The following is a 22,552-nucleotide window of genomic DNA, read 5'->3' on the forward strand; positions in this document are numbered from 1 at the left end:
TGCAACTTTGCACATGGGATTAGTAGAATGCAAGATGCCATGAAACCCAGAGCCTGCAGGATTTTCCTTGCAGTAAGCCTGGTACAATTTGCTAATGCCTTGAAGTACTGAGTTAGTTGCCCCTGTTTTTCTGGGGTAAGATAGGCCATCTGGGTGTTTGTGTCCAAACTGGCACCCAGGAAAGTTATTTTCTGAGATGGTGTTAGCCTGGATTTTTCTTTGTTGATTGTGTATCCCAGAGAAGTCAGTAACCATGTTGCATAGGCCAGATGTTCCAGAAGTGTGCGTTTGCTGTCCGCTTGGATCAGGCAATCGTCCAAATAAGGGTAAATTTGTATCCCTTGAAGTCTGCAGTATGCAATTACTGTTGCCAGGCATTTCGTGAATACTCTGGGCGCAGTAGATAAGCCAAAGGGCAATGCAGAGAATTGATAGTGGATTGAACCTGCAAGAAATCTGAGGTATCTTCTGCAGCTTTGTCTGATTGGGACATGCAGGTATGCCTCCTTGAGGTCCAATGTTACCAGCCAAAACTCCTTGCCCAGCATGGGAAGAAGTTGCTGTAATGTGAGCATCTTGAATTTTGGTACGAGTAGAAATGTGTTTAGGATGGATAAGTCCAAAATGGGTCTCCAGTCGGTTCCTTTTCTTGGTACCAGAAACAGTCTGGAATAAAAACCTTGACCTTGTTCGTGAGTAGGAACCTCTTGAATAGCTTTCATTTCCATGAGTTTTGAAATTTGTATTTGCACCTCTGCCCTTTCATTGTGTGGCAGGTTTGGCATGCCTCTCATTTTTGGAAGCGTGTGAAAATGAAATCTGTAGCCTCGGTTTATAATATCCAGGATCCATTTGTCTGTTGTGATCAAATGCCAGTTTCTTGTAAATAGTGCCAGCTTTCCTCACAGGGGAGCTGCCAGCTGGCAATTGCTGGGCAGGAAAAGGAGGAAGTCATTGGGTTTGCTTTCTGTATTGCTGTGCACTGTCTTCGCCACCTCTTGGTGCTGGAGTTTGCCATTGTCTGCCTCTATATGATCCTTGAGATTGTCCTCTGCCCCTTGTGCGCCTGTATCTGCCTCTTTGGGGCTTGTCCATGGCTGGAAAGGACCAGTTTTTAGAAGGCCAATTTCTGCTAAAACGTGGTGGCTGTACCTGTAGAAAAGCCTTGACAGTTTGCATGGATTTAGCTTTTTCTTCCATTTTTCGTAGTATCTCCTCAGCATTAGTACCAAATAACACATCCTTTTGTAAAGGAGCATCTAGCAGTTTAGCTTTAACATGATCAGGCAAGCTTTGTTCCCTAAGCCAGGCATGTCTACGAATAACTGATCCTGTAACAGCAGCTCTACTTGAGGCCTCTAAGGCATCATAGCCACCCACATTGTAAGGTGTGTTTACCCACTTGTTCTGCACTATGCATCATATCCTGCAATTCCTTTAAATCTGGCTGTTCAGGCGGAGACATTTTGTTTCTTAACTATGATAACAGAAACTGCTGATATTTAAGCATATGGAACTGACAATTTAAGGCTCTCATGGCTAGGGTGGCCGAGGTGTATACCTTTTTTCCCCACCTTTCTAAGGATCTAGATTCTCTTTCGGAAGGTAGTGGATTCTTAGCAGTTGAGGCCTTCATTCCCTTGGGGCCTTGAGAAATGGTTTCAGGGTCAGCATTATGGCTTTTGAACAGAAATTGGTGAGAATTAGGAACTCTGTAGTACCTATCAGGTTTGACTGGGGCAGGAGGCAGGGAATCCAGATTAAGACAAGCCTCCGAGTAAACATCATCAAGTATGTCCAGGACAGGAGGTATGGCCAGAGGTCTGTGCTGAGGTAACAAAAGGAATTCCCTAAGCCTTTTCTTGGAATCAGAAAAGTCTTGGCCTTCCCAATGGAAGTGCTCCCTCAAGGTGTGCAAGGTTTCCCCAAAGGAAAAATTCTCTGGGGGAGAAATGGAAGGAATGGACTGTTCTGCATCAGAATCTTCATAAGGGGAGTACGAGTGTTCCTCTACATCAGAATGTTCTGAGACAATGGAGCCCTGTTCAGAAGAGGGGGAATCTTCCTCCACTCTGGGTCTCTTGTCTGGAGGGGGCTGGGAGCCCCTGATAAGGGTAATTAAATCCTCAGCCATTTTAAGCATCTGCTTTTTAGGCATGGCTGATTTGGTCTTGGTAAAGGCCTTAATGGAGAAGGAAGAAGAGGGCCTGGAAGAAGAGGACCTATCCCCATTAGGAGGTTCAACACTAGCAGTGGTTTTGGTGGTTGTAGTCTGAGTAAGGGCCGAGGTACCTGCGGTCTCGGGTGCAGAAGACACCACCAAGGAAGTGTCGTCGGTAGTCAGGGACTGCATAGGCGTCTCGCTGAGAACCGGACCACGTGTAGCCGGTTTCGGCGTGGTGTCGGTCTCTGTCCTTGCGTTTTTTGGACAAAACGGTAGTCTGAGTATCCGATGACATTTTATAATCAAAGGCTTTACCAAAATAATGTTGGGCGAACTCCGCCAGACGCTTAATAGTGCGTTTATTGAAAGTCACACAAGCGACAGCCCAAGACGTCGTGGTCTGGGCCTAAACAAGGTATGCAGAGGGAATGGAAATCCTTATGCGGTATTTGCTTCCCACAAGAAATACAATTGTTAACTTTGTCCGACATCGGTCTGAGGCAAGAAAAGTTTCCCCAACGGGGTACTTAGCTTTAAAGAAGACTTCGGTTTCCAATTTTTCGTAAATTCAGGAGCTGGCCGACCGGCACTTGCGAACTGCTTCTGCTTCGGGCACCGCGCGGCAAAAAAGACTGAAGAATATGGCGTCGGCTGTGACTTGTATACCCCTGTCGCACTGACGTCAGGGAAGAAGGCGACAACAACCGACGCCGGACCAAGACTTTGGAATTCGGCCGACCGAGGACCCGCCTGATGGCAGAGAACCCATATGTGATTACTGCAGCTGTATGCACGATGAACATCTGAGCACAGAAAAGGCAGTTGTTATGGAAATAAATGGATGAAAGCAGAACCTGAAAACTGAGAAGGGAAAATAGTGGAGCAGGTTAAAAGCTTTAAGTATCTCACAGGGGTGGTTGAGAAGGGAGATCTGAATGAACAAGTCAAAGTTAGTATCAGACGGGCTTGCACTAAGCAAGTTCTTGGGAGGAACCCCCATGCAGCCGCCAGAAGAACATGCAGACTTCACAGAAACAGTGGTTTGAGATCTGAATTAGACCTTAGCTTTCCACAGAAATCATTTTGTCTGCCCCCATGACGTCAAACAAGGATTGATTAAAAAAAAAAAAAAATAAGAAATGAGTACTTATTTGCTGCAGGCAGCTTTGGGAAGTGCAGTAATTCATGGCAAGATCATTTGCCCATAGTGGTCCCTTCAACACTAAAAGAAAAACCTGATGCTTTTTGGAGAAAAAGAACCATTTGAGGAAGTACAGGTGATGAAGAATTAACTCACACACTACAACTGAGGGAAGCATACTTGCTGGCATTCCTAGCAAAGGTCCAAACAGAAACAGGAGACACTAAAGGGAAACAGAACATAGGCAATGTATTTCTTCTGATGAACCCAACTTTAGTAAACGTCTGAAAGAAATAGTGTACAATTGTGCATGACACAAAACCAGTAGGACAGAGTGCACAAAGACGCACCAATGAAGGCACTTTGTTCATGTCTCACTAAAGACCAAACAAAGGACTTTGTTACACATCTTCATATTCTACAACAGAGCACAAAATGATGAAATGTGAGAGCACATATTCCTCATAAACACTACTCCTTAGATTATGAAGCATGAGTTTATCACATAAACTGATGAAATTTATCCTAACAGGTAATAGGACTAAAGAGCAAAGATCATTACTTTCTTTACAAAGTAGTCAAGGTTTGAATAAATCTACTGTGGCCACGTGTGCCAAAGCTACAATCTCTCAAGCAAAATTAAGACAGAGGGTAAGATGAATGGGCACAACATGGATGGTAAAGAAGGTTTATAACACTGGAGTAAATCCAGAGTGGGTTATTTTTCATTTGCTACAAATTAGGACACACAGAAGGCATTCATTTTGTTAAATACTAATATACTGCACATTTGTTTATACAAATTTGTACAAAAGAGAATAAAGTTGGGTGATCTAAGGATGTGAATAAACCATAATAAGAATGGCAAGTACCTAGCACAAGAAAAACAGTAAATGTACCTGTGGATCATCAAGGAAGCACTACACATCGAGATTTGAAAGGTACCCACATTCACTGTACAGAGCACAGCTCAGTCCTGTTTAGAGTGCTAGAATGGTATTAGCACTCAACAGAATGGTTATTACACAGCATTCCAGTCTAGTTGGCCAAATGGTACCAAATGAAATGTACAGGCAGTGCAATTTGATGCACGATTTCTCAGGGGGATGAATACTATGTACTCTGACTTTCAGCTAGTGGATACTACAGCTTTCAACTAATACACTGCTACCTTTGCTAAACAAAGAAACAGAACACCAAATTTCAGACAGAATGTACTAAAGGAACTTTTCAACAGCCAATATGGGTGGAGCAGGAGCAATGGTGCAGTGGTTAGCGTGACCACCTCACAGCAAGAGGTTCTCTGGTGCTATTCTCATCTGGAGTGCCTTCTGTGCAGAGTCTGCATGCCCTCCCTATGTTCGTGTGGATTTTCTCCCTGTGCTCCAATTTCCTCTCACATTCCAAAGCCATGCATCTGAGCATTTCTCCTTGGGCCTCCACTAAAAATGGGCTCTTTACTGTCAGAATTTCCTGGTAAACAAATGTTAAACAAATAAAATAAAGTACAGACCGCATTATTTATAAAATAATGTAAATTATATGCTTATAACAGAAAGAAACTTACCAAAATTCATTTTGTTCAACTGTTCACTCTTGGGTCCTTTTTCAGGGAGTTTACATGGACATAAACTAAAAAGAAGGCAAAAATATCAGTACAAACTGAATTCAAATTCAAATATCATTAAAGAAAAATAGCATCTGAAGTGCCCAGAAACAGACATACAAAAATTTACACACCCCTGTTAAAATGCCAGGTTTTTGTGATATAAAAAAATGAGACCACAATAAATCATGTCAAAACTTTTCCCACCTTCGATGAGACATATAACCTGTACAATTCAATTGAAAAATAAACAAATCTGTTGGGGGAAAAATATAAAAAATAAAAAAAAAAAAACTACAATAAGCTGGTTGCGTAAGTGTGCACACCCTTAATACTTGAAGCACCTTTTGATTTAATTACAGCATTCAATCTTCTTGGGTACACACCTGCCATCAATTAGACAGACTCAGATTAACCCCAAATAAAGTTAAACTGTCTTAGTAGGATTTTCCTGACATTTACTCACTTGCCTGCTACAGCAAAAGCCATGGTTCACAAGGAGCTTACAAAGCATCAAAGGGTTTCATTGTTGAAAGGTATCAGTCAGGATAAGGGTACAAAATTTCCACATTGGATATACCATGGAACACAATGAAAGACAGTCTTCAAAAAGTGGAGAAAATATGGGACAACAGTGATGTTGCAAAGAACTGGATGTCCTCCAAAATTGATGAAAAGACAAGAGGAAAACTGGTCAGGGAAGCTGCAGAGAGACCTACAGCAACACTGAAGGATCTGCAGGAATTTCTGGCAAGTACTGGTTGTGTACTACATGTGACAACAATTTCCCATATTCGCCATATGTCTGGACTATGGGGTAGGGTTGCAAGACGGAAGCCTTTTCTTGCACAGAAAAACATCCAAGCCCAGCTAAAACTTGCAAAACAATACATCAAGTCTCTCAAAAGCATGTAGGAAAGTGTGTTAAGCTCTAATGAGACCAAGGTTGAACTTTCTGGCCACAATTCCAAAAGGAACGTTTGGCGCAAAAACACTTTGCGTCATCAAAAGAACACCATCCCCACAGTGAAGATGTGCCATTCTGATAAACACCTACCCAAGACAATGGAATGCTGTAATTAAATCAAAAGGTGCTTCAGAGTATTAGTTTAAGGGTGTACACACTTGTGCAACCAGCTTATTGTACTTTTTTTTTTCCCCCCCCAACAGATTTGTTTTTCAATTGAATTGCACAGGTTACAGGTCACATTAAAGGTGGGAAAAGTTTTGAAATGATTTATTGTGGTGTCACTTTTTTATATCACAAAAATCTGGCATTTTAACAGGGGTGTGTACACTTTTTATATCCACTGTATATGGTATGATATATAACAAGGGTAAGACTGCAATTACAAAACTGAAGTGTTCATGACTTACAACAACCACTTTGCAGAGCAGTGAGAGATCAGTTTCATATGAGCAAGCACCGTCAAAAGGCCAGGATCCAGCAATACACATGGAGTCTGCCCAGCTGCATTCCATACAACCTCAGAAAGCTTTAGTGACATTCATATTATTCTCGTAAACATTCTAGAAAAAAATCAAAGGCTTTACAAAAAGGAATAAGTAAAATTAAGCACTTGGTCTGGCTACTCTTCAGTTTATGTAATGGATACATTGCAAATCTTTATCAAGCAATTTCCTAGTTTTCCACAGCCATTAATAAAATTATGCCTTCTCAATGCACAACTAAATTCAGTCACTGTTTTAGTGTATACACTTGCCTCAAGAAGGCAATTAACACAAATATAGAATCTTCTTTGGGGGGGGGGGTCACTTCCACTACAAAAGTGGCCTAATTTTCTGCCCACAGTTCTTGTATATCATCTGAAAAGTACTGCTTTCAAAAATTACGTTAATTCCCCTTGAAGAACAGATATGGAATAGGTTTACCATGTCCTTTCCATCTCATCTCTTACTTACTGTGTGTACACAAGTTCCTTTCACATCTCTCCAGATTTCCCTTGGTATACACTCAGTACCACACACTACCCTCCTAATACATCTACAGCTTTAAAAACGTTACGTTTCCAGAATAGAACACAGCATTTGAAAATGATCTCACAGTCTGTGCACAGAAGGAAAAACATATCTCCAAGAGTTCCCCCCAGCTTCCATTACAACCTTCTCACAATGCCTACACATTTACAAGGTCACCTGAAACAATTATACTAAGAGTCCTTTTCATTTAAGCTGCTCTCAGTTGCTCACCCACAGTATGAAACCTTTTCTTGGGATTTTATTATCAATGTGCTCTCTCGTGTACTACTTCACAATGGATTTAAGTTTAAGTTTGTTTGTGTCTTTCGGCTTTTCCCTGTTAGGGGTCGCCACAGCGGAACTCCTGTCCGCTAACGATTGGTAGTGGATTTTTACGTACCGGGTTACCAGCCCTGATGCACAGCCTTCAACGAAGGCACGCCCCATTCACGTTTGCCTCCACACAGAAGACGCTCTAGCTGAGAATCGAACGGGACAACGTCTTGCTATGAGGCGACAACGCTACGGCAGCATCACCACCGCAGTTCACAATGGATTTAAGTTACTGTAGATTTTAATCACAATGGATTTAAGTTACTGTAGATTAAACATTCCTCAAACCTTACCACGTCCAGTCTCCTTTCTACTCTTCCAATATTCTGGATCAAGCCCTTACAAATTTTAGCATCATCTGTAAACAGGAGTTTGATGGTGGAAGGGAAGAGAAACTTAGGACAAAACATTCCAACACATCTTTATTCTGGCAGTCCAAACAAAAATATTTTAGCAGGCTACAATTATTCTATAAAATCCCAAAATCTTATGGAAAACTGTGGTGGTGGTGCTGCGGTAGCATTGTCGCCTCACAGCAAGACATCCCGTTCGATTCTCAGCTAAAGCGCCTTGTGTGTGGAAACAAGCGTGAAGGGGCGGACCTTTGTTGAAGGTTTTGCGTCAGGGCCGAAAATTTTGTTACTAATGCACAAGACAGCAATTTTTAAACTACTTCAATGACCTCTGTCTCAGCTATTAGAAAACTCCATTCAACACAACATTCCCAATACAATAATTCATTTAACTCCCTCCTTCCATCTTATGATATACTCGGCATGTATCCATCAGCTTCTAAAAACACATTACATCTTATAACCTATAATCCTGTGATAAAGTTAAGAGGTGCATTCATTACGAGACATTTTAATTTGCTAAGGTTTTACACTACCTAAAAAACTAAACTACAAAGGAAACTTTTCAGTACTGGAAAGCAGCACAGCAGCCGGTACAGGAATACTGTAAAACTATTAGATTAAGTGCTTTCGTCTGGCTATAACATTAGACTTCATCTGCTGAATCAATACGTATTAGCTTATTTAGTATGTCAAGAGTGGGGAATAATATCACATAACATGACTAAGGCACATGATCAAAGTGGATGGGAAATCTTTCATGTAGGGCTTGGGTGACTCTTTCGAAGAAGCGGACAAGATTAAAAAGATAAGATCTACCATTAATGCTTAAATATGAAGGGTCTAGATAGGACTACCTAGGCAAAGGAACAATCCTTATAGGGGGAAGACAACAATGTGTTTCTCCATTCTTCAGACACATCCTATTCAGGGATTCTGACTCAGTATGTTTACGAGAGGTCAGGCTAGGTGATGCTTTTAGCATACCTGCAAGCAATAAAGTAGGCTTGTCTGGCCCCATGAAGAGTTTTTTTTTTCCTTTGCAGAGATATGTTAACACTTGGTCAATAGTAAACTCAAGCACATGCAACAGCTTGAGCGATGCAAGATGCTCAAGGCTTCAAAACATTGAAGTGTGTGTATGGGGGGGTGCGGTGGGTTGTTCTCATGTAGGTGTTCCCCCCACCAAAGACCGATTCTCAACTTATAAAAACAGGAAGCTATCTATGAAAAAAACAAACAAAACAAATCTTGCTTTTTTCCCACTTTTCTGAGATTTAAAAAAATTCAGTTACAGGCTTGCTGTTCTTGAACTGCTTGTAAGTTTCTGAGAGGCCATTTTTTGCTTGGGCTAAAGGGAAGTCTCTCTGTTGATCAGTGGCAGTGAAAAACATTGAGCAGCCTGCCTGCCCCTGTGGGAGTGGTTACGGACTTGTAACTGTAGTTTTATTGGCCATTTTGGGTCAATTCCAAAACTCCATCTTCCTCTCTTAAAACCCTCTTTTGCGCGGTTTTGAGCACAGTGCAACAGCGGGCAGTGCCGCCTAATTGGGTTTAAACTGTTCCTGGCTCCACAAGGTCTGCTCTTCACTTTTTCCATTGGAACTGCTCTCTCTCTCAATTTAAACACCATATTCTCATTCTAAGGCCCTTCACTGGTCCAATTAAGTAATCCTACAAGTTAGCACTATTAAACCATAAGCACTACTTACTCTTATACTCTCTACGATTACCCTGTCCTCTATTGGTCCGTCTTAAATTCAGTTTCCCTATATTACTCTAGCATGTCCAAAGGTCAGTCAATGCTTTTCTCTCCAGTCCAGCTGGTGAATCTGGGAATTTTGAGGCAATGTTACAACTGTCTCATGTACACGGACAACCCTCTCCTCCTCCAAACAGGTTCAAATATATATGAGAGATGCAACTATTTAGCCAAACTGGAGGCTGAGCTCTCTCATCTCAAAACTTGTGTAACCAGTCAGGAGGAGAAGGTAACCTCGCACAACACAATTCCAGTATCACATAGTCCCACCACATCAGCAAACCAAACACATAAATACACAAAAACATACTCCGAGGCTCTAAATAAGAATCTAACTAAGCAAGAGACCTCCAAAGCAGACATCCAAGCAAACGCTGCCTCAAAACAAAACACGCACAACACATAACCCACAAAGTCAGTGTGCCAAGCAGCCACAGCCCTTAAGGCTGAATAACACACCTGATACTCTTGTAATAGGTGACTCTATTGTCAGACACACTGATGTCCCGCTCACCAGGCTGAATAGAGAAGGTCACGGTGAGCTGCCTGTCAGGTGCTAGGATCCGCCACATAACGCAAGCACTCAGGTCACTCCAAAGCAAATACAAATATGACTCAGTCATTGTACATGCTGGTGTGAATGACCCGAGACGTACCTCCCTGGACTACATGAAAAGAGACAGAGGAGCTCTCTGATCATGTAGCCCAAGCTGGTATGACCCTGACCTTGAGCAGCATCTTACCCTCACCTAGAATGATGCCACAGTACAAAGACAAAATGATCGATTTTAACAATTGGCTAAAATTTTGGTGTCATTCAAAGGGGATCCAGTGTCTGTCAGCCTGGGATGACATGCTCGACAAGCCACGTTGCTTCGCTAGGGACGGCTTGCACCTGTCACCACTGGGCTTTCGGATATTGGCAAAGGCTCTTGCCACCCCCATAGTGCCTTTTTTAGGCAAGGCTCAAAAGTCAAACCCACCCCCATAGACAGCACAAGGAACAAGAAACTAAGGGTAATGCTGCTAAACGCCAGAAGTCTTAACCTAAAGATGCACGCACTCAAAGCTCTCCTCAGTATGGAGAACATCGACATCTGTGCAATGACAGAAACCTGGTTCAAGGCTCCAGAGAGCACCCCAGCACTACCAGGGTTATACCTCATATCATGCTTTTCGGCCCCAAAACCAGGACCGAACCACAAAAGGAGGGGGAGTTTCCATATTTATCAAGGATATCCACACCTCCAGGTTAGTGGCATTGCACGAAGTATCGGCGACCATCCATGTGCAACTAACAGTGGGCAAGACTGCTTTTCAGTTTATAGCATCCTACAGACCACCCTCTCAAAGTCAGGAATCACACTCGGCTTTCCTGAAAACATTGGAGAACATGAAGATCTCTCCGAACACCATTATATTGGGCGACTTCAACTACCCAAACATTGACTGGGAGCACAACTCAAGCCCCAGCACCTTAGCCCAAAGGTTCCTGGAAATTATAAACTCAAATGCTATGGAACAACTAGACACCACTCCCACAAGAGGGGACAACATACTAGACCTGATCATTACCAACATGGGGACTCTATGCTCCACAGCAGAAGTATATCCCTCACTGGTAAGATCAGACCATAAATTAATTTCACTGGATGTCCACATCCCAACCCCACCCCCAGCCCAGAAAACCACAGTAAAAAAACTTCTCAAAAGCGAACTTCTCACTTCTCAAAACTGAAGTGCAATCCTTCAAGGCCCCAGGGCCAGTGGAAACTACGGCCCAAACTGCAGAATCCTATATAAACGCATTCTACGGACATCTCCAGGAATGCATGGATCATGCTATCCCAAACAAAACCAAGACCCAATCATCCAAAGGCAGGCGTCCAGTCTGGTGGACCCCTGCCATAAATAAACTGTACAACAGAAGGAGGAAGCTACTACAGGATAGAGCAAAATCCCTAATAGGGAAGGCATCTCTGATCAGTACTAGCAAAAAATTATGATCCCTCATAAAATCCTCCAAGGCCAGCTTAGAGAGAAAAATTGCACAGGACACCAAAGACTATCATAAGGCTTTTTTCAGTTATGTTAGAAACCTGGGATGCAACTCCCAGACTTGTTCTGAGTTGATTCTAAACGACAAAAAATACACTGAACCCACAGACATCGCCAATATCCTGGCAGACAGGTTCAGTGCAAACTTCTCCACCCCTCCCCAAAGAGCAAGTATCTATCCCGGCAGAGGGCTGCCTCCCAAACATCTCTGATGCTCAGGTGAAGGCTGCCCTCTCAAAAGCAAAAAACACTGCTTCCATGGGACCAGATGGCGTCCCAGGTTGCGTCCTACATGAACTCCAATAGGAACTAATCCCTCAAATAAAACAGCTATACAATCTCAGCCTCACTACAGGATATGTGCCCACAGAATGGCGTACAGCAACAGTGGTCCCACTCCACAAAGGTGGAGCCTCTACGGACCCTGGAAACTATCGCCCCATAAGCCTGACTAGCTTAGTCTGCAAGGCTATGGAGAGGATCATCATGGAGCTCATAAACACAGACATTGGGGACCTACAGACACTAGATCCTACCCAGTTCGGCTTTGTCAAGGGCAGATCCTGCCTTTTGAACCTGGCTGACTTCTTTGAAACAGTCACCAAAGCCATAGATGAAGGGAAGGTAGTCCACACAGCCTATCTGGACCTTGCAAAGGCATTTGACACAATACCCCACTCGGGCATCATAGACAAGCTATCCAGCTTAAATATAAACCCCTATGTCACAAGATGGGTCGCAAACTGTCTCAAAGACAGAACCCACAGAGTGAGAGTTGCTGGAGCCATGTCCGACTGGAAACCGGTCACAAGTGGCGTCCCACAGGGTTCTGTCCTGGGACCACTCTTGTTCAGTATATACTTTCCCGAGGTACAGGCAAACGTGGGAGGACTATGGCTCACCAAGTTCGCAGACGACTGCAAACTGGGCGCCATAATCAACTCTCCAGCTGACACAAACATCCTTCAAAAAGGTCTCACAGAGACAGATAACTGGTGCCAGCACCATGGTTTAAAGCTAAATGCCAAAAAATGTATAGTCATACCCTTTGGCAAAAACAATGTGCCCACAAATTACCACATAGGCGGAAACCCATTAAATACAGAGAAAGTTATTAGGGACCTGGGGACCCAAGTTGATAGCAATCTCTCCTTTGAAAACCACATTGCCAAAGTGGTTAGAAAGACCTTCTACATAGCCCACCTCATCACGAAGGGTTTTACATCTAGATTAAGAGAGGTAATAGTGCCCCTTTATTCATCCCTCATCAGGCCCATCATAGAATACAATGCCCCTTTTGGGATGTACCTTATCCAACACCTGCAGCAATTAGAAAGACCCCAAAAGTATCTCACCAAGAGGATCAAGGGTCTCAAACAGATGCCATATGCTGCTCGGTTAAAAAAATTCCAGCTCTACTCAGTTGCATACCGCCTACTTCGAGGCGATCTATGCCTGACATACAAAGCTATGTCAAATCCAGAATTAATGGACATGCTCCACCTCAGTAAATCTAAATCCCTTAGAGCCACACGCTCGAGGGACTTTAACCTCAGCACAGAAATAAATAGAAGTTGCTGGAGGGACAGGTTCATAACCCAGAGGCTCCCTTCGCTCTGGAATAGAATTCCAGTTCATGTGAGGCAGAGCACCTCACTGAATCTCTTCAAGAAGAATCTTGATAGGTGGATGGGGGATCACAGGTTTGTCCCAGGGATTACTCCCGTGTCACTATTGGACAGAGGCACAGTAAACTAAACCTTAAAAAGGACACAGTATACTCAAATCAAGGGGTGGCGTAAGCCATACAGAATCGGGCTAGGCTTATAATTGCCCCAGGGCAGATAGCCTAGTATGAACCTATGAACCTATCTGCAGTTTGATTTAATTAAGTTTAATCACTCCAAGAGGTCGCCTCCAAAGTTCAGCAAGGATCGGTATTAGGATTTCTCCTACTTTCCACTTTTTGTTGCCAATATGCATAATGCTGTCAAAGTCAGCAATGCTAATACAACATGCAGATGACTGCCATTATCTACACTTCAAATTCAATAACCCCCCCTTATATTACACTTTCATTCTGGCTACAAGACATAAAGCTGCTACTGAATACAAGCAAGTCAGATTGTATACTCATCACACCCTGCTGTAAAACCACTTGTCGTCTTCATTTTTTCACTAGACGTTAATAAAGCGTTTTCACTAGACGTTAATAAAGCGATGTCATTCAGGACATCAAATGCTATACTACATCAGATAGACTTGAGTTTCCCAGGACCCTCCTTCCCACCCCCAGCAGAAGCAAGCACGTACAGCTCTTTCACTACTCTCCTTCCTTCCAGTGCTGGGGGCTCTGAACAGACCCTGGTCATCTGGATCATAGCCAGGGCACTAAACCCTGTATTCCATAGGATAGACTACTGACCACAAACTCATTGTTTTTCTCTCACCATTTCAGACCCTTCATTTGTCTTCTTAAACAAGCATACTGGCCAATAATTCTAACCAGTTAAACAATCTCTTAAGTACCCTAGGTCATTAAATACTTTACAACAAAGTATGTCCCACACTTTAAGCTTCTATTACCCCAGATGCAATACTGACATCCTTAAGGTCTTTTATACACCTCTCCATACAGCTATCCATAACTATGAACCATTTTGGCAACTCCACTTATTCTATGGAATGAAATTATGAAGCTGAATTCCCCCACCATACAAAATTAATCCAACACATTTTTAAAACATAGTTCTTCATTACCTTATTTCTTTTAATTCATTCCTCTGCATTTTAACATGAACTACAGCCACAGAACAATCTAGTGGCACTCAGTGCAGTGATTAAAGGTAGACCAGTCCTATGTCCATCTTCTACCTGCTCCCCCTTCCTTATTTTCCATCTTACTTCTCGTCATTCCCTCTTTCTTACTGCTCATGTCAATCCAAAGAAAAATAATGCACCACTCAATACAATCCACAATTACGTTATTTTGGGAATAACTTAAAGCTACATTATAGGATACTAACAGCACTGGTAAAGTTAACATATTGCTTTATAATATCAATCCATTGATATTACATTATTGAAATACATTTTGTAAAAGTTAATGATCAATAAGTCTGTAATAAATGCTGGTCTTCTTCCGGACTTCCACTAAAAATGGGCTATGCCAAGTTAGACAGCACAGTTAAAACAACAGGAGCCAGTTTTATCAAAGTGCTGGACTCTTTGTTGTTGCTGCATATGGTGTTTTTTTTTTGTTTACTAACTCATGAGTTACACGTTTTATTTCTTAGGTTTTCAGCACTGACAGGAAAGCTGTCTCTAAATATTTTGTCCCTGGCATGGCTTTCAAACCACTACAGCCACTAATCATATTTGTAATTTGTTGGTGGCTTTCCAAATTACCTTTTTTTTTTTTTTTTTTAAATTTATTTATTCTTTGTTAACTGGGTTGGACCCATTAAATTAGTGACCTCTTTCCATTGGAGACTCAAGGTGGCATTCATACTGAATAGGGAAAATTTGTCTAAGGCACCAGGAAAATTAATTTACTGTTTTCAATAAGTCCCATGGATCTTTTACATCCACCTGAGCTACCACAGACTCAAACAGATGGGACTTTGGTTTAAAATCTCATCTAAAGAAGTGCACACTCGGGAGTGGAGCATCCCCGTTATGCTGCATTGCACTGTCAGTCATGGAAAAATTATTCCAAGCATCTGGGGTGGGAAGACAATCCACAGCCTCCTTATCTTGCAACACCAGAAGAGGATGTCCTACGTCTTGAGCCACTGACACTGATGTAGAGGGTGCCACATGCTCTCACTTACTACTCAGGCAGGATGAGATAAGGTTAAGACCCACTAGTCCAGTGGCCTTCTTTCACAGGAGACACAAGGTGGCCAACACATGGAATACAGAGAATTTGGCCAGGGCACTTGGAAAATTCTATTTTTGATAAGCGTCATGTGATCTTTTATAGTCATCCAAGCTACCACCAACTCATTCAGATGGGACCTTGAGTGTGCAACCCACCAACCCCCACCAATGGCACTGAAGTGTCAGTAAAGGAAAAAGTAAATTCAAGCACCTTGGGTGGGAATAGAACCCTCATTTCTGATCTTGTTAATGCAAAAGTGAGTATCCTACCTTTTGAGCTACTAACACTTATCTGATGACGCCTCATGTTATGATCTACTCAGGTAGGATGAGATGACATGTAACGAGGAACATCCACAGAAAACACTACAAGAAATGTCTCAAGTCAGAAACCCTTTTACATTTTCAAGTGCCACACTGACGATTGCAGTTTCTTGAAGCCAAGAAACTGCAATCAGCAGTGTGGCACTTGAAAATGTTAAATATTTATATCGAAGCAAATATGGTTCCAATCTTCCAGTGAGTTGTTGTGTCTTTTGGCTTTTCCTGGTTAGGTGTCACCACAGCAGAACTCCGGTCTGCTAATGATTAACAGTAGATTTTTATGTGCCGAGTTGCCAGCCCTGATGCACAACCTTCAACGAAGGTACGTCCATTCACGCATGTCTCCACACAGAAGACACTCTAGCCGAGAATCGAACAGGACAACCTCTAACTGTGAGGCGACAACGCTACCGCAGCACCACCACCGCAGTCCAATCTTCCAGGGAGTACACTGCATTAATTTTAATACACTCATACACACAGTCTATGATAAATGTTTGACATATCAAAACATTGCACTTTTGTGATAACACAAACTGTTAGAATCCCAAAGATTCCAATACACTTCAAATCAAATTATACAGTTTCACAAAAAAAAAAAAACTTTTTGCAGAGGGTAAGCCCCCTTACACCACACTCATCTATACAGCCGCCTCCTTCTCTAAACTTCAAGGAAAAATAAAAACATAACTAAAAAACACAGCAGTACCATGCAAAGGTACAAAAGCAAAACACACCAAATAATGCATCGGGAGGACTCCAATAAGCAGTTTTTAGTGTAGTCAAAATTTAATATTCGCTATTCGTCCAACAGACTTCTTCAGAAACTAAACATAAGAACTCAGTCAAACATTTAAATTATACAGACAATTAACACCAGCCAGTCAGTACATCTCTCATTAAAACTGATTACATCATACTTAAATGCGGATTAAAAGCCATACGACAAAATAAAATAAAATGCAAGCAGATAAACTGTTTCAGTATTCAAACTTTAATTAAAAAACAATAAACTTGTGCTGTAGGAAACAACCAAAACTAATATTTGTTAATAGTCACTTTCACTTCACAGCATCATTACGACCTAGGGAAATATAGGAGGCCAGCCTAAATTGCCACTCAGCCTCCCTCTGAGCCACAAGATTTCTAAAAAGTTGCCTCCCCTTATGTCCTACCTAACCACCTCCAACACAGAAAAAGTAAATGTTTTCCAGCTGACGCAAGCAATAAAGAGCACTATTGGAATTTTTTTGTTTTAAATGGCATACTCATGCTCCAAAATTATTATTTTTTTTAAATCCTAGTGGACATGCCAACATAAAAAGGTAGGACATGCGGAACATAAGGCAATATAAATATGGAACGCATCATCATGGATCTCATTAACAGAGACACTGGAAACCTCCAAACACTGGACCCTACCCAGTTCAGCTTTGTTAAGGACAGATCATGCCTCCTAAACCTGATGGACTTCTCCGAGACAGTTACCAAGGCTATAGATGAGGGAAAGGTGGGCCACACAGCCTACCTAGACCTTGCAAAGGCCTTCGACACCATTCTCCACTCAGGTTATTATAGACAAGCTCACCAGCCTAAACATAACCCCCTACATCACGAGATGGGTTGCCAACTGGCTCACAGACAGAACCCACATGGTAAGAGTTGCGGGAGCGAGGTCTGACTCTAAACTGGTTACAAGTGGCATTCCCCAAGGCTCAGTCCTAGGACCCCTCCTGTTCGGCATATACTTCTCAGAGGTACAGGCAAGCACAGGAGGACTATGACTAGCCAAGTTCGCAGACAACTGCAAACTAGGGGCTATAATTGACTCTCCGGCTGACACAGACATCCTCCAAAAGGGTCTCACTGAGACAGATACCTGGTGTCAAAACCATGGCTTCAAGCTAAATGCCAAAAAGTGCATAGTCATCCCCTTTGGAAAAAAACAAGTACCCACGAACTACCACATAGGTGGCAGCCCCCCTAAATACGGAAGACGTAATAAGGGATTTGGGGACCCAAGTAGATAGTAACCTCTCCTTTGATAATCACACTGCCAAAGTGGTTAAAAAATCCTTCTATGTGGCCCACCTAATCACAAAAGGGTTTACATCCAGATCGAAAGAGGTCATTGGGCCCCTCTATGCCTCACTCATCAGACCCATCAGAGTACAATGCCCCATTTGGGATGTACTTTACTAAACACCTGCAACAACTGGAAAGACCACAGAAGTACCTCACCAAGAGGATCACTGGCCTCAAGCAGATGCCCTATGCAGCACGACTGAAGAAACTCCAGCTGTATTCGGTTGCATACCACCTACTCAGAGGTGATCTCTACCTGACATACAAGGCCATGTCCAACCCAGAACTGACAGACATGCTCCACCTAAAGAAAACCATATCCCTTTGAGCCACACGCTACAGGGATCTAAACCTCACCACAACAATAAATAGGACGTGCTGGAGGGATAGATTCCTGTCCCAGATCCAATCTACATTAGGCAGAGCTCCTCGCTAACCCTCTTCAAGAGAAACCTTGACAAGTGGATGGGAAACCAAGTTTACCCCAGGGAACATTTCAATGGCTCTGCTGGACAGAGGCATAGGGAACTAATCTAAGGGGGAGGCAAAAGCCAACACATTCCGGCTAGGCTTATAAATGCCTTTGGGCAGATAGCCTAGTACCTACCTATGAACAATACCTACAGTACTACAATTCACTTGGCCAGGGACTATAAAAGTTCTATCCACGTGGCCTAAGGAAATGAAGGGTCCTTCAGAAAAAAATCTGCAAGCCCTACAACCAGAGCATTTGAACATCCCCTACCGCTCCTGGCACCAGAATGACTACTATTCTCCAAAAGTTGTTTTATACTTCTATTCTTTTTGTAAACAAAAGATGGACTGTCTCCCAAAACTTTGGCTACATCAGGATTACCTGCAATGACCTTGTGATTATGACAGATAATTCTACGTATAGCGTGACTATCTACACTCATCTCTAAGGCATACCTAGGAATGTCACTAGTCTTGTTATTGACACTGTTTAACTATCCCACTACAACCTCTTTCTTGTGAAAGCCATGTGTTAAAATAGGAGGAAAGTCCTTATACCTTCTACTGGTAACTTCATCTGTTGCATTACAAAGTGTCTCTGAAGGATACCCTCTGTCAGAAAAAAGACCCTTAAACTCCAATTCTGACATGAAAGCAGAATAGTCAACCATCATACGAGATGCTCTCATGAACTGTCCTCTAGGGACATTACTTATAATAAAGTTTGGATGCCCACTTTTAAAATGAACATAACTGTTACAAAATGTAACCTTCCTATGTATGGTGCTAAGAAACCTTTTTCTAATAGTGTCCCAAACGATGTTAACATCTAAAACAAAATACCTTGGCACCTACTTCACCTACAACAAACTAAGTACTTTGACTCAAAGCATCTACAAGTTCCTACACATGAAAATCTTCAGTCCTAGCAATAAAAAACAAATCTGCAAACCTTGTATAGAAAAGAATATAGCTAATTCTCAATCCTGAATCCCAGTACGACAAAACTAATGATCTTCTCAAATAAGCCCTCTGTGCACTATGTACCCTTTCAAATCTATTTAGTTAACACCAACACTGAAACAGTATCACACACCAAGCTACTTGACATCACAATCGATAACATGAAATTCTATAAGAATCTGTCAACTTGTTAAAAAGTACACACAAAACTAGGCTCTCTACAGATCTAAACCATTTCACACTGACTTCACTAAACAATATACTGTCAGGACTCTAACAGTCTCCTCTCCCCTATGCCTTTGCAATCTTCACCAACTTGAAGAAAACCGATCTAGCTAAACTAGACGCTTGCTATAATAAGGCTGCTAGATTTGCTAATAACTCCCCATACAGACCACATCACTGTACTGCCTTACAACTACTAAACTGGTTGGAATTACCTAACCTCCTTATATTACTCAACTTATAATAGTTCACAACATACTATATCAACCTGAAAACTGCCCAGCTCTTCAAGAACTACTTAAAAGTGAAACAAAAGGCAGCTCAGATCTTTTGACAAGCTTCTGTTACACATCACTAAGCTTAACAACTTTTATGGAGATTGTTTCTACTCCAACTGCATCCCCCAGGACATGGAATACGACCCTCCCTAACATATATTAAAACACTGCTAACCCCCAAATTTAAAACACTTCTCAAGTCCCACCTAACTCCTGGGTTTGCTCTTGTCTAAATCCCAAATGAACACTGTCTATTTAATCTTTCCTGAGAAATTCCAGTAATTTATCTCGAATTTACTAAGCTACCCTTAAATCTCTTACTCCTACTTTTTTAACCACAAAGACACATCTGTTTCTCTAATTATAATGTTCTTCGTACACAAGTATGTTGTTGTTTCTCTAACTGTATGATGTTCTTTACAACACACTAATGATTATTATTAACTAGAACTAAAGTCGATCATCTCATCATACGTTTTGTATTTTCTTATATTACATACGTCTTTCGGCTCATCTCGGTTAGGGGTCGCCACAGCGGATCTCCGGTCCGCTAATGATTGCTAGTGGATTTTTACGTGTCGAGTTACCAGCCCTGACGCACAATCTTCGAAGGCACGCCCCATTCACGCATGCCTCCACACAGAAGAAGCTCTAGCTGAGAATCGAACAGGACAACGTCTTGCTATGAGGCAACAACGTTACCGCAGCACCACCACCGCAGTAAACAAACATACGTATTTTGTGCAACTTCTGGCACTTTTCTGAAGGTCTCAACTTGAGTCTGTATTTTCTTATATATTCTCTGTGGGGTTATTTAGTTGTCTCATCCTAGGATTATAGTTTCTTAGACTATGTTTTATCTGTTTTTATCTGTAACTAGTGGGGCTTTTACCCCCTGGGCCTCCACTGGATATAGGTTATCCACCCAGACTGCCTGCCCTGGTAAACAAACAAAATAAAACAAAACATATGCCAACACCAAGATTGCACTACAGTGGGGGAAATTTATACTCCTTGACCCCCCACTTTACTGTGATCTCACACTTTAAAAAAGCTATGTTCTATCAGCTGTGCTGTCCCCCCCCCTTCTTCTCAATCGAACACTTGCCACTTTGAAATGCTGAAATAACCCATACATATGTGGGTGCATGAAGTACCAAATGGAGAATTTGAATGACTAACAAATGTCTAGATACTGCTCAGCTGCTTTGCTCCAATCCATATGAAAATTCTGTAAATTACTAAAATGTAAGGAATAGTTTGATAAGGAGCTAGAAATGAGAAAAATTAAATACAAGAAAAGAACTTGACTGATTACCCAGAAAAAAGAAAACTTACACAGAAAAGAGGTAAAGCAAAGGGAAAGATCAACATAGCAATAACCCACGTCTGGGTGTGGGTAATGCAGATTTACCCACTGTTGGTGTGGTTTGATCACAAGGGAGAAGCCCGAGTGACCAAATAAAGCCAACCATAGGTAAATCAGGATTCCCCACACCCAGGCTTGGCTTATTGCCATTATACATTGGCATTATTTAAGAGGAAAAAAATACTTACTTTCCTTAAATAATGCCTTTGTATAACACCTCTGGGTGTTCTTCCGCATCGCTTCCAAATTCTGCCCTTTGATGATGTACTGTGCATGCATATGGGACTTACATTCCTAGGCTTACACAGTACATCACAGCTTTAGAAAGCAAGCAACGGAGAAAGCACCATCTCCATTGCTGTTTTTTGGAGGAAAAAAGTAATCCCCGAACAGTTTACAGGTACGAGAGACAGAGGGGACATGTAAGGAAAATTCTCATACATACAGCTCGACTTATTTGAAGAAATATGGACAACGAATAAATGCTCATTGCCTGAAGGAAAAAGGTCTGAAACTGAAATGTCTGTCATTATTTACTGACTGTTTCCTCAGGGATTTGTTGAAAAAACAAAAAATTTTATGAGGAACTAAGTCACTAAATAACAACATGCTTTTGAGTTTCAGACTCTTTCCTTCAGACTTGTGCTTCTCTACAACATACCACAAAGAGTATGGCCGCTCAAGCGATATTTTAGCAGCTGGACTTTTGCTGTTGGTAAATGCTCGACTTACAACAGACATGCTGGTTGGGCTAACCAATCAGCATGCTAATTTTTGAATATTAAAGGCCAGTCATTGTATAAAAATGCCTTTCGGCTTTTCCCGGTTAGGGGTTGCCACAGCGGAACTCTGGTCTGCTAATGATTGGCAGTGCATTTTTATGGTGCCGAAGTCCCAGCCCGACGCCCAACCTTCAAAGAAAACACACCCATTCACGCACGTACCTACCTGCATGTCTTTAAACGTCACTTCACTGCGGGGAGGACATGCAGACTCCACACAGAAAGCGCTCCAGCCGAGAATCGAACCGGAGAACCTCTTGCTGTGAGGCAAAATAGCTAACTGCTGCACCACCACAGCCTTCTTATTACAAGTCCACTTTATGTTTATCTGATTCTGCAATAGACTTGAGTATTACAGACATACTTCTTCAAAGACAGATACTCAAAGAAGAGACATTAGATGTGTGTCTACAAAGTAAATTCACTAACATTAATAGGTGTGTTTACCATCACATCATTTGGAAGAGGAATTACAAAGCACAGAACAAACCGCAGTAATGACAGCTTTTCTCCAATTAATGAACAGACTGAAATCTGATAATGTATTCAGCAAAAGTTAAGTGAATCATTCTTCTGTTTCTTGATCCTAACAAAATTTCTTTTAAAATAATGTCCCAACTATGACCCTTCATTTTCCCAAATTAAGCAGTTTTAGATACAAAAGTGTTTTTTTTTTTTTCCACAAAATGCTGGATTCACAACAAAACTATTAAGATAATACATATGTGGTTAAAACTTAAATTTAGAAATCTCCATTTCAGCCTCCTTACCTT

General features: G+C 41.8%; 1 protein-coding gene across 4 annotated transcripts in view; it reads right to left on the bottom strand.

The window, feature by feature from the left end:
* Positions 1-22,552, bottom strand: part of GEMIN4 (gem nuclear organelle associated protein 4) — a 91,814-nt gene that overhangs the window by 10,379 nt on the left and 58,883 nt on the right. For 2 of the 4 annotated variants that reach the window (XM_044054292.1, XM_044054291.1), the window contains exons 2-3: positions 6,289-6,441; positions 4,873-4,937 (exon numbers count right to left, since the gene is read on the bottom strand). In XM_044054292.1, coding sequence (XP_043910227.1) covers positions 4,873-4,937; positions 6,289-6,419 — 196 coding nt within the window. In that variant the 5' untranslated portion in view covers positions 6,420-6,441. The remainder of the gene's footprint in view (positions 1-4,872; positions 4,938-6,288; positions 6,442-22,552) is intronic. The other 2 variants (XM_044054294.1, XM_044054293.1) reach the window with 1 other exon arrangement.

The sequence above is a fragment of the Protopterus annectens genome, chromosome 13.part0, assembly GCF_019279795.1.
Source record: "Protopterus annectens isolate FY-2018-M chromosome 13.part0, PAN1.0, whole genome shotgun sequence".
Taxonomy (NCBI): domain Eukaryota; kingdom Metazoa; phylum Chordata; order Ceratodontiformes; family Protopteridae; genus Protopterus; species Protopterus annectens.